At 40.9% G+C, this 12,638-nt stretch overlaps 1 protein-coding gene across 2 annotated transcripts in view; it reads right to left on the bottom strand.

Annotated features, from left to right (window-relative positions):
* The window catches only part of galnt14 (UDP-N-acetyl-alpha-D-galactosamine:polypeptide N-acetylgalactosaminyltransferase 14 (GalNAc-T14)), a 200,818-nt gene extending 188,793 nt beyond the window's left edge, over window positions 1-12,025 (bottom strand). Inside the window, exons 1-2 of one of the 2 annotated variants that reach the window (XM_028605705.1) lie at window positions 12,006-12,025; window positions 11,398-11,504 (exon numbers count right to left, since the gene is read on the bottom strand). In XM_028605705.1, the coding sequence (XP_028461506.1) occupies window positions 11,398-11,448 (51 nt within the window). In that variant the 5' untranslated portion in view covers window positions 11,449-11,504; window positions 12,006-12,025. Of the gene's footprint in view, window positions 1-8,545; window positions 9,045-11,397; window positions 11,505-12,005 lie in introns of those variants that run through there. The other variant, XM_028605703.1, reaches the window with a different exon arrangement.
* Between the last annotated feature and the right edge of the window lie 613 nt (window positions 12,026-12,638).

The following is a 12,638-nucleotide window of genomic DNA, read 5'->3' as shown; positions in this document are numbered from 1 at the left end:
CCAGTCACTGTTCCATTATTAATGTGACTATTATTGCCACTGTTCATCACACCCACAACCGGCCCGTCAGACACCGCTTACCAAGAGCCTGGGTCTGTCCGAGGTTTCTTCCCAAGAGGGAGTTTTTCCTCGCCACTGTCGCACTGCTTGCTCTTGAGGGAATTACTGTAATTGTTGGAATTGTTGGGGCTTTGTAAATTATAGAGTGTGGTATAGACCTACTCTATCTGTAAAGTGTCTCGAGATAACCTATGTTATGATTTGATACTATAAATAAAATTTAATTGAATTGAATTGAATTGTCTTTCTGGTTTTTTTTTTCTGGTGCGTCACATTCTGAGTCACATTTGACGTCACAAATGAACCGTAAACTGTTAGTTTCATCTCGCTGTCTTGCCTGTGTTTCATCTTGCACAATACTAAGAACATAATGGCCGTTGCATGTTGTTCTTTTCTATTTATGCGCAAACGTCCAGAACTTCAATGCACGTCATAGCATCGCAACTGTAACAGGGCAGATGATAGCGGGTGTCCTGTGTTTCCATTCCTGCATATCGTAGCTGGAGCCGAGAAATACCCGCGCCTACTGCAGAGTAATTTGCCCTGCAGATTGTAAACTTTCCCATTGCGGGGGGGGGTATCAAGGGGTATCAGACTGAAAATAACCACTTGTGTTAATGTTAGAACTTGAGAACTATAGTAGATTATCAGTGTTATTACTTTTTTTCTTTTTTTAAAGGGGAAAAAAACAGGGTGAAGAGCAGGATATACGGTACTACAAAACAGACGCTGACTTGGACAGCAGACATGGGTCTGCTTAAACTACATTGCTACTACAACGCATATTTGTCAGCATGTATGTACCTTCACGCGGATGGTCTGCACGGACCCTCACAGACTGACAGGTAGGTGACGATTTTAGAATTTATATTGTGCAGACCCTCAGCTTTGTGGACACAGAAAGTGTATTTTGCCCTTAAGGGAACAGCTGTCGGAGTGCACCATCAGGTTATTACATTGCAAGAGTTAACCTGTTATATTCCATTACATTAAAAGATATTAGACTAAGCACCCTGCTTTCTAAGTTTAGCTTAGTCGACACACACCTATGTTTTGTCCGTTTTGGTTCAAATATTTCTCTAATTAGAACTGAATCATATCCCCGATCCTGTTTTAACTATGTTTGAATAATACACCACTGCACCAGAAGGGCCTGATTTAGGTTTCTTTCTTCTTCTTTTTTATGAACAGACCGTGTGCATGGTAATAATGATATAAGGCTGTCTGTACCTGCCGACAGATCCTACAGTTTTTGAACAATTTTAGGATTAAGTTGGCAAGTCTGGTGGCCGGGTTGGCTCAGTTGGTAGAGCGGGCGCACACATATGTGGGGGTTTGCTCCTCGACGCAGTGGCCGTGGGTTCGGCTCCGACCAGCGGCCCTTTGCTGCGTGTCGTTCCCCCTCTCTCTCCCCTTTCATGTCTTCATCTGTCCTACGGAAATAAAGTTGGCAAATAATTGGCAAGGGTGTTAGCCGAGGTGTGTGACAGCATGTTATCCTGGCTTGTAGACTCAGATCTCACAGAACAAGTCCACACAAGACAAGACTGTTTTTTCCACCGGCTCAGCTAAGTGGTTGCAGCTGTTTCTACAACTTCTACTAAAGCACATTGCATTTTACATTTCACATTTGAGGCTTTATCCGATCAATTTACAATGAGAGCAACAGCAGATTAAGCCTACGGTAAATGCCTGAATTACCCACCCTTTGAAAAGCACCTCCTACTCATGCAAAATGAAGGTGACCCTTTAAATTATGACAAACAGCAACTCCTCTTTAAGAATGGTTGATGTCTTAAGAGCTTTGTTGACACATAATTATTATACTTTTACTTACTGGCTTCTCTATTTCTCACAAATATCTCACTACACCACTCCTCCGCTCCCTTTACTGGGTACCAGTTGCTGCATGCATTCACTTCAAGACACTAGTACTTGCATAGGAGCAAGGGACACCCAATCACTCAACGAAATACCAACTGTTTGCTGTCCTGGCTCCTAAATGGAGGAATGAGTTCCCCATTGACATCAGGATGGTTGAATGCCTACACATCTTCAGCCTCGGGCTAAAAACACATCTATTCTGACTGCAACATTTTAAACTAACCGTAATCTCAGCTCAGCCTGCCCATCCCTTACCACCTCCTTCATTCCAGATCTGCCCGTCCTTACTCGTCTACTAAAAGGCCACAGCAGAGGTTCATGTGCCTGCCCAGCTGCTCCCCAGTAGCAGTGTAGTACACACACACACACACACACACAATTCACAAAAAGTTAGGGATATTTGGCTTTTGGGTAAAATTTATGGATAATGTAAAAAGTTCAATTACTGTCTTAGGGCTGGGCGATAAATCAATTTTATCGATTAACTTGAATGTGTAGTTAACGTCCTTTTTTAAAAAATCAAAATCAGTTTTCTTCTTAACATCCGCCGACGCGCCCCTCTAGGCTCCCGTAGTTCCGAACGGGCTCAGCCCTCAGCCCCCCCGTGCGCGTTTGCAATAGAGATACACAAACAACATGGCAGTGACAGGGACAGGGACTAACATTAGTTCTCTTCTTAACTTGTCGTTTCATTACTTATTTAACCGTAATCTCCGGCGAAATGACCGGCAGCTCGCGGTGCTCTGTACACGGCTCCCAGTCACCTATTCTCGGATAACTGAACCACTAACTACAGCTGACCTGACGGAGCACCATGCGGGGCACCAGAGGTGGTGTTGAGGAACTCTGTTGCGGCTCAGCACATCTACTAAATGCCGCTGATACGACCGAGCTGTGACGGAGGTCTGTAGCGGCTTAAACAACTAGCAACCGCTGCTCTGTAGCACGGAGCTCCTCTTTGACATTTGTTTTGACCACTAGTTACTAGGAAGGAGCTTGGTACAGGTATGCCATGTTCATGGTGGAAATTGATTTAAATCTTAAATCTGATTTTTTTTTAGGGCATGAGGCATGGCATCCCACTCTTCTTGAAGGGCGGCCCTCAGGTCACTGAGGTTCTGTGGTACAGAGTTACGAGCCTCAACACGGCGACTCAGCTGATCCCATAGCCTTAATGATGCGAGCTCGATGAGCTGGAGCATGGTCGTCCATGAAGATGAAATTAGGCCTGTGTTGTTCATGCAGGGGCACAATGCATAATGACGTTATTCAGGTAGTATGGGCTTGTCACTGTACCATTCAGAAAGCGTAGGGCCATTCTACCACCACCACCAAAGGGTCGTCTGGTGACAACAGTGGCTGATGCATAGCGCTCTCCTTGACGTCAACATCGTTGGCGGCCATCATTTCTGCTCAACATGAATTGACTTTCATCAGAGAACAGCACTGAGACCCACTGGTCCCTCGTCCAGCGTAAATGCTCCCTGGCCCATGCAAGACGATGACGCCTGTGCCTGGTGGTGTGGTCAGGCACCCTTGCAGGTCGTCTACCACGCAGACCACGCTGATGTAAACGATCTATGCCTTTCTGTGACTCTTCCAGTCTCTCTGTTGCAACCTGCTGATGACACTCTGTGACACTCAGCTCAGTGGCCACTTCCGTCTCAGTGGCCACATCCTATTTGAAGCCTCGCAATGGTGAGGTACTGTTGATCAATTGTTAGGTGTTGTCTTGGCCTCAAGATGTCAAAATGTGAACAGCATGATGAGGAAGACTGTTTAAATACCAATTCTAATTGAACCAGGAAATGTATTGGTCGATTCATGTTCAAATTCACAACACCTGTTCTGAATTTTGCCGTTAAGCTCCTTGTTAGAGAACAGCAAGTTGTGCAGAAAGTACTGAAACATTGAACTATTGGACATGCGCATTCAAAAGTTTAGAGAAGGTCTCATTAAGTTCACCTGTAAAGATTATAGTGGATTTTAGGTTCATCCTGAAATTTCACCCGAAAGCCGAATATCCCTGACTTTTTTTTTGAGTCATATACTGTATATATCTCCAACATACTGAGAAAAAAAGAAGTCTACAGCCATGTTAGTTGTTTTCCTGGAGGCTGTACTTGTCCATGTTAAACATCTTATTTAGCGTGCTAACACTTTCTAATTAGCCCTTTATCAAAAATTGCAATAAGGACTAGCGCAATATTTAAATCGCTGGATGGGCAATATTTGTTAAAAAGCAAAATGTGTCAAAATACCATTCTGAATTAAGTATTGTGGTGCTGCACACATGTCCCAGCCTATGAATCACTAATCGAGCGCGGTGTCGAGTGTGAAGTTGTTTGAATGAGCAGTTCTTAAGAAAGCTGTAAGCAGCAATACCGGAGGCCAAGCAATCGGCCCGTTCACAACGTGCTTGTTGGGAACGGACACTGCACTAATATTTGACAACACTGAATCAATAAAGTCAGTAGGTTTCATCCTCTCGGGACCTTGAATGCCTGCACAACATCCATCCAATATTTAAAATATTTCAGTCTGGACCAACCAACTGCCTGACATTGCGATACATTGAAGATTTTTACCTCACTACATGTGCATCACGAGTCTGTAGCTTTAAAACCACCACAATCCAACGGATCACACATAAACTTAAATTGTTACAGAAACACACACACTTGTGACAGCAGGCAATCTTACACTAATGTGAAACAGCTTACCCAGACTTTCCTGAAAGCTTTCATTTAGCCTGCATTTGCATTTTACATTTCAGCCATTTACCTGATGCTCAATTCCAAAATGACATGCATTGAGAAGAACACCATAGGAAACTTCAGTTCACAGACCACCTGCATTAAAAGCAACCATTAACAAGGAGCTCAGAGGTCACAACATGCTGTTGATCAATAGAACCGATACTCCTGTGATTCAACAGAGGAAACTACAAGGAACACAGAGTGCTGAGTGGAGAGCTATCAGAGTTTACATGCAGCATTTATACATTTCTGTCGTCTCTACATAAACACTAGTCACTTTGACACACACACACACACACACACACACACACACACACACACACACACACACACACACACACACACACACACACACACAATGTAGTTCTAAAAAAGTGACTAAAAAATAAAGCAATCAATTCTGATTCTGGTACAAGTAAAGCCCCTTTCACACATGCACCGCAAACCTGAAGTTTTCTAGACATTACCCGGCCGACCTGTATGTGAGAACTCCAAAGTCCGAATCAGTTGGATCGGACATCAAGCAAACAGACTAACCCAGCCAGGTCCCTAAAGTCTGTAATCTCCGATAGAGCCAAAAGTCAGTCCTTCCAGAAAAATGCAGAGTTTTTTTTGTGATTGTTGTGGGCAAAAATCCTTGATTATGCGGCACGTTTTCTTAAAAAATGTGATGGAATATGCGGGACATTTATGCAATTTTATGCGAGGAAATTGCAGGAACTTGCAAAAATTGCGGTTTGATAAAAAAGAGAAAAAAAAGTGATTCCCCCAACACCATGCTTTTCGATGATGTTCACGTCGTGTAATTACATCACTTCATAACGTTCCCATGGCAACAGGGGAAAATGGCTGCTCTTGTGTGAAGTAAACGCAACATTTTTTAACTTTCTGCTAAGATATATGTGACTTTTTTGCAACGAAAATGCGGGGATTATGAAATCATGCAAGCCCCGCATATTTTGCGCGGAAATCTGCAATTTATGCGGCAAAAGTGCAACGTATTTGGAAAAAATGCGGCCCCCGCATAAATATGCGGACTTTGGCTGATTATGCATTGAATTATGCAATCGCATAATCACGTTTTTCTGGAAGGACTGCAAAGTGTGATAATTACCAGAAAGCATTTGGGCACATTGATGACGTTTCTATCTGCTCATGCAGAACTGGAAAAATGTTTTTTTTTAAAAACACATCCCAGGTAGTGTTAATTTCGTCAAACGAGACGAGACAAAATATGTTCGTCAACAACCTTTTTTTCCATGACTAAAGACGAGACGAAGACGAGACGAAGACGAGACTGCGCCAATGTCCAAAAACGCTGACTAAGACTAAATTAATTTGCATTATTGTTGACGAAAAAAGACGAGACTAAAATGTTTTGCATAAAATAAAAACTAAGATAAAATCTCTCTTCATTTTCGTCTACAATCGTCTCTACTTTTTCATCATGAGATAAAATATTTAGCTGTTACTGAGACCCGGTGCTACGGCACCGACAGGTGCCCTAACAACCGGTATCTACCGGACCAAATAGCCTGCGCTTCTCTCTGATGCTCCTAAACAGACGTTAGAGTCAACCGCAACATCGCTGCACGGGGCGCTAGTTAACAGTTAACACTACACTTGGCAGCAAGTAACGTTAGCCTACCGTTAGCTAGCAGTTGGATTTAACACAGTTAAAATGCTGACAGCTAAACGGTGTAAAGGTTTGTCTCTATTTCCAACACGAGACGTACAACAGTCTGCAACTGCCGTTGTCTGAAAAACAACACATGTTGCGTTCACTTGAAATACGGCTCGCCAGTTTCGTACTGCATTTATTTTATTGTAAAATATCCCATTGCCATGCAGTGGTTGTTTTTGTTGTTTACTGGTGAAATAAGGAAGAGGCTCAATATTTATATAATTTTATAGCATTTATTTATTTTTATAACTATTTGTCTGAAATGGTTATCAGAAATAATTTATTTAAAAAAAAGACTAAAATGTTTTACGAAAACTTGACTAAAATGGCGAGACTTTTAGTCGACTAAAACTTGACTAAGATACCTTGAGTTCTCTTTTGACTAAAACTAGACTAAAATGACGAGACTACGACTACAACTTGACTAACAAAATGTTTTGGCACAAGACTAAGACTAAGACTAAATTAAAAATAGGTGACAAAATGAACACTAATCCCAGGGTAAAGAAAAATCATGATTTACAGGAAGACGCCAACGAAAATGTGTGACGCGGTAATCCGCATCATGTCCTGCCTTCTGCACGCTCTACCCAGGCCCAACCCCTTGCCTAACTAAACATAGTATTTCCAGTTAAGTGAAAACTTGACACGGACAATCTCCTGTTGTGTTTTACTTGTGTAAAAGGGAAACTCCGGACAATGTCGGGACCTGATTCGTCAGACATCGTCGAAAGTTCATATGGAAAAACCTTAAAAGTTTCATTATTCAAGCAGAACACGCTGCTAACCTTCAGGAGTGAGGCCTTATAACCTTTTTTACAGAAACTCACCTCCTGAATCATACTATAACGGGATGGGCTAACAATGTCTGTAGTTAAAAGGACTGACTTTATAGATTTATGTCCTATATAAAGGCATATAGTGTCCGTAATTTCAAGTAAGTGGCATTTATATTACTATATTTGTATATCCTCTCGTCTCAATATTTCCTACAGAAAGGTGTTTCTACAAGATGTGGCGTGTTCAAGGATTTGTGTGTGTGTGCTTGTCGTTCAATAAAACAAGGTAAGAGAGGCAGGATCAATACAATTTATCCCACCAGCCACAGTTAACACGCCGCAGGTCTTTTGCATAACAGACATCCTGCAGTGCACAATGGGCGCAGACACCAAGCCGGATCGAAAATGAACACAATTATCTTTAAAAAGGAGCCACAGCAATCTGATCAGGTTTTATGATAATAGTCCCTATAGTGGATGCATGTGTATATTATAGGAATAGCACTTAAAGTATTATTTTGCGAAATAAAAAAAAAGTTGAGTATTACATCACTAAAGACAGATATTGTGGATTAAATATGAATATCCTGTGATGGCATACATGAGGACATAAATGCTCACTGATACCAAAGATAAAACTAAAAAAGAAAATACAAATTTAAAGTTACAGCATAGCAGATTTTCTTTTAATTTACATGGGGAGCTGACAGAAGAAATACAAGGAGGAAATACTACATTACCCGACTAAGGTTCTTTTTTGTTACATTAGGTGTTTGAATTTTACTTGCATACATTTCAGAAGGGAATGTACTTTTAACTCTTCTGAATTAGTGGAAGATTGAGAACTCAGCATCAAGAAAAAGTCTTTTAAAATAGGAATTCCTAATTTAAATTGCTTAATTGTGCCAATTAGTTGCACCTGAGCCAACTACAACAACTAAACATACATGAACTCACCCATTAGTTAGCACACTTTACGCAAATGCATTTTATTGCCAATTTGTTTGATTTCACTCAATTTCAAATACAGGAGTTTTTTTGTTGTTGTTGTGGTGTTGCTACATTTACTCAAGACTTGAATACTTTTTTCCAGCATTGACTATGACACACTATCCATGACGTTTCCCAGCCAAATTACAACTCTTTATAGGGATGCAAACACGCCATAAAACAACCACTAATGTCACTATAAACTCATCATTGATGCACTTCAGGATGTAATGGGTTTACTGTAGGAGATGCAGCTTGCAGTGTGACTGATGTTAACTCCACAGACACAGTGGAAGTCCCCACAGGGATATAATGGCATCTTTGCTTGCGCACACACACACACACACACACACACACACACAGGAGAGGTGGTAGTAGCTCTACTTCACCTGGTTGGACGCTGTCTCTCCGCCTCCCGCTACTCCTCCTCCTCCTCCTCCGCCCCCTACTCCGGTACCGAGCTCCGGCAGCCTCCTCCGGCTCAGCACCAGCAGGTAAACCAGCGCCCCCAGCCACACCAGCACCGCCACGGCCACCGCCAGCCTCCGACAGAGACGCTTCATTTTCCGGTCAGGAGGAGCCGGCGGCGCCCGCTGCCCGGCTGCTGTCACAATCCCATTATATAGAAGCGAGAAAACAAATTTAAACAAAAAACAACCAGACTAAACCGGACAACCTCCACTAACTAACACACTGGTCGGCCCGTTCCCGCCGACGGTAAAACACTGACTACAGAGCGAGCTTTCCTTCACTCTCTCACTCACTCTCTCTCTCTCTCTCTCTCTCTCTCTCCCTCAACTCACAGAGGCTCGAGCGCTTCTCTGACACGCCTGACGGCCGTATGCGCGTGCGAGTGTGTGTCTGTGTGACACAGTGGGTTTCGCTGAGGGAGTCCTGGACCCTCCTGAAGGTTTGAATGGGAGAGCATGGAGCTCCACCTGCCGACACCCACAACTATATACTCCACCCAAAGTGTAGGCTACAACCAAACAGACGACTGGAAAATCACCGACAGAGGAAACACGAGACAATTCAATTCCAATAACTATTTGTCCCCGATCGAGGGCCAATTAGGCAAAAGCCAATCAACAGATAGTTAAAAATGACTATGGATTAATAATTTGCGCCATTTAAAAAAAAAAAAAATTATGTTTTTAACATGCCAATAATCGTTTTCTAATCTTTGGGCATACGCTCCACAAGAACGTGAATCGACCCTTCCTCATTTCTTTTCTATTGTAAACTTTGCCCAGCTTCATTTTGGACTGTTGGTCAGACCAAGCAAGTGAACGGAATCTTACTTTCTTGACCAAAATTATTAATCAAGAAAATAATGGGCAGATTCATGAGAAATGGAAATATTTATTAATCGCAGCCTATATGACAAAAGGCAAAAATAGGAGTAAAAGTGAAATATCTTATCTCTGTAGACTAAAGAAGGACCCCCCCCCCAAAAAAAAAAAAAAAGAACAGTTCAGATTTCTACATGCCTGTCTCTCTAAGATCACTGTTTTTATTTGATTTTAACCAAAATCTAACTTAACGTAGGCCATAGATTTAGATCAAAGACATGTAACATTGGGGGAGAAAAAAGAGTAGAAAAAAAAAAAAAAATTCACAAAAAATAAATCGTTTATCTAGTGTGGTTCAATATAGCACACATGTGTTATTATTATTATTATTATTATTATTATTATTATTATTATTAGGTTAACCTTGATCCAGTGTTTTTATTCATGTGATTTTATTAACACTGGGGTATTGGATCAAATCTACCCATGTCTTTGGTGGTTTTCTGCCCATGGATAATGGGTGAAATCAACCCAGTATTACCATTGATTATCTGTGTGTAGACTGAGGAGAAGAGCAAAAAATAAATATGCCTAGGAGAAAGAGGGGAGAGAAAAAAAATGGAGAGAGGAACTGAGAAGAAAACAGGGGTGGGATAGGAAGAGGAGGGGAGGAAAGATCTTGTTCTGTTGCAGTCGCGTGAACAAACAAGTTGACAAGAGGAAAACACATTTTATCTCAATAAATGATCATATACCACTGGTTCCATCTCAACGTTATTAATTAAATATGTGGATCCAAAATAAAAATAAAAAATCCTTATTCGAAAGGTGAACCAGAGTTGAAATATCTTTACAGTCTTGGCGCGCCATCTAGTGTTAAAGCAGAGTAACTGTTCTTTCTCTGTCTCTAGATAGAGGTACTTTATTGATCCCAAATGTGGAAATTCTGGTGTCACTGACATCAATTTCACACATTTGCATGTACATGTGCATTGTTGTTTTGAGTGCAAAGTGAAAAACGCCAAAGGCAGTACCGGTAATTACAAAAATGCACACAAGCAAGGAAAAAACCCTTTGATACAAACACTGGAGGGGTTGACACAGAATTATGTTAACACCTCCAGCATTGACACACGGTGTGTCGCTTGAGATTGTTGACACCTTTACACGTTTAAATTGTTCAAACCATAGTTAACGTTCACGTCGGCGTCCTAGTTGTATGGCAGAGATCAGGAATTTCTGACAGTGACATTACCTTGGTAAAAGATGAACTACAGGAGTGTCAGACCAGTGGCAAAAAGACTGCAAATATCTAATTTTATCTCCTATTCGATCAATTCAGCTGATCTAAAAAAGGAGCTATACAATGTTTGCATCTGGTTTCACGTGTTCAGACATATGTAGAGTAGGTCATTGATTTAAATGATGGCTAGCAGTGAGGTTAACCATCTTGGAATACTGCACACAGACACACACAGACACACACAGACACACACAGAAACACAAGCAGGTACCGTCCGTGATCTTTTGAACCTGCAGGCAGCTCCTTCAACCTAATGGCTTGGTTTCTACTCTGATATGAACCGTCACATGTGAGACCTAATAAAGACAATTGTGTGTGCCAAATCATGTTCAATCAAATTTAACACAAAGTGGACTCCAATCGACGTGTAGAAACATCTCAAAGATGGCGAAAAAAAAATGGGGAGGTACCTAAGCTAAATGCGTGTCATTACAAAAAAAGTCTGAATACTTCTGTCAAAGTAATATTTCAGTTTTTTTTCTTTTTTAAGAAACTTGCAAACATTCTAAAATCCTCTATTGGTCTTGTCATTGTGAGGTACTGAGTGTAGCTTGATGAGGGGGTTGGGGTGGGATAATTTAAACCATTTTTGGCATAATGCTGCAACACCAAATGTACTTTCTGAATGAACTGCAGTTTCCTGTACCTTTTTAGGTGACTTCTTCTTGTGTTTGAGTTCATCAGCATTGAAGATCATTGGAGAAGCAGCCAGCAGAGCACTGTGCAATTAGATGGAGATGTGGGGCTGAATCCCTGCACCAACAGAGAATAGAAGGAACAGGAAAACAAAAATAGTGCATGCATAACAAATCTAATTTAAAAACATAGGTAGGTAAGTCCAAAAGACATGACTCAACAACTACAAATTTAGGATAAAAATCATGCTCGGCCCCTTGTTGGTTCTGTTTCCAAAGCCCAATGGTTAGCAGTGGTGTAAGAAGTAGGCTACTCAGATCCTTTAGGCTGCTTTTAAAGTAAAAGTAGCAATAGCACAAATACTCAACTAAAAGTAAACATTTAAAACCTTAACATGTTTTAAGTATTATCAGCTAAATGTGTAAACGTTAAGTAGGCTAGCCTATAAGAGCTTATAACATTGTAACATAACGGTGGTTTAGCTTATTTACAAGAAAATGTATCTTATTTTACTAAAACAAGTCTTTTTATATTAACTTAGGTTTCTTTTTAAAGTCTTTGTTTATAAAGCATTATGAATTGCTTTATGGTTGAAATTCCCAACACAAATAAACTTACCTTGCCTTGTGTTGTCTTCCCATCAACCTTGAAAAAAACGTTTTCGATGCCTTTTTTTTCACAGTCGGTTTTTCCTTTTTCCAACGTTTGAAATAGTAAAAAAATGTCTTCTACACATTTTCAGTGCTCATTTTTACGCCCCATATTTTCTGATATAAAACAAAAATTGAAAACGGGCCAATTTGACCCAAAGTCAACACAAGGGTTAGGATAGCTTAAATCAGATGAACTGCTAACACTGGGATATAGCTAGCTTAATTCACATCTTTTTTGTTAAACTGGTCCAGTATTTGTAACGTTTCAATTTTCTTCAAATGTGTTTTGTAGCCTACCTGTTTACACTCTGCCACTATATTATTAACTCTGTGAAGAAGGTTCATGTACAACGTTTTTTTAAGGGGGGGGAATTAGCTTTTTCGCAGTTTTGTTTTCTGTAGCCTACGTTATTTTACAGTAGCCCTAGCTGTTAATCTAGCCTCAATCAGACTAATTTAGGCCAAAAAAAGTGCAGGTGTGTGGCCCCGCCCCCTTCAGTAAACTGCAACCAATGAGATTCATCCAGAATTTATTCAGTAGCTGACAACTCTTATGGTCCGTTCATGCCACCTGGGAATATCAGGGACCGCCCCCGTA

Source organism: Perca flavescens, chromosome 18 (assembly GCF_004354835.1).
Source record: "Perca flavescens isolate YP-PL-M2 chromosome 18, PFLA_1.0, whole genome shotgun sequence".
Taxonomy (NCBI): domain Eukaryota; kingdom Metazoa; phylum Chordata; class Actinopteri; order Perciformes; family Percidae; genus Perca; species Perca flavescens.
This window is presented reverse-complemented; position numbering and strand designations above follow the sequence as displayed.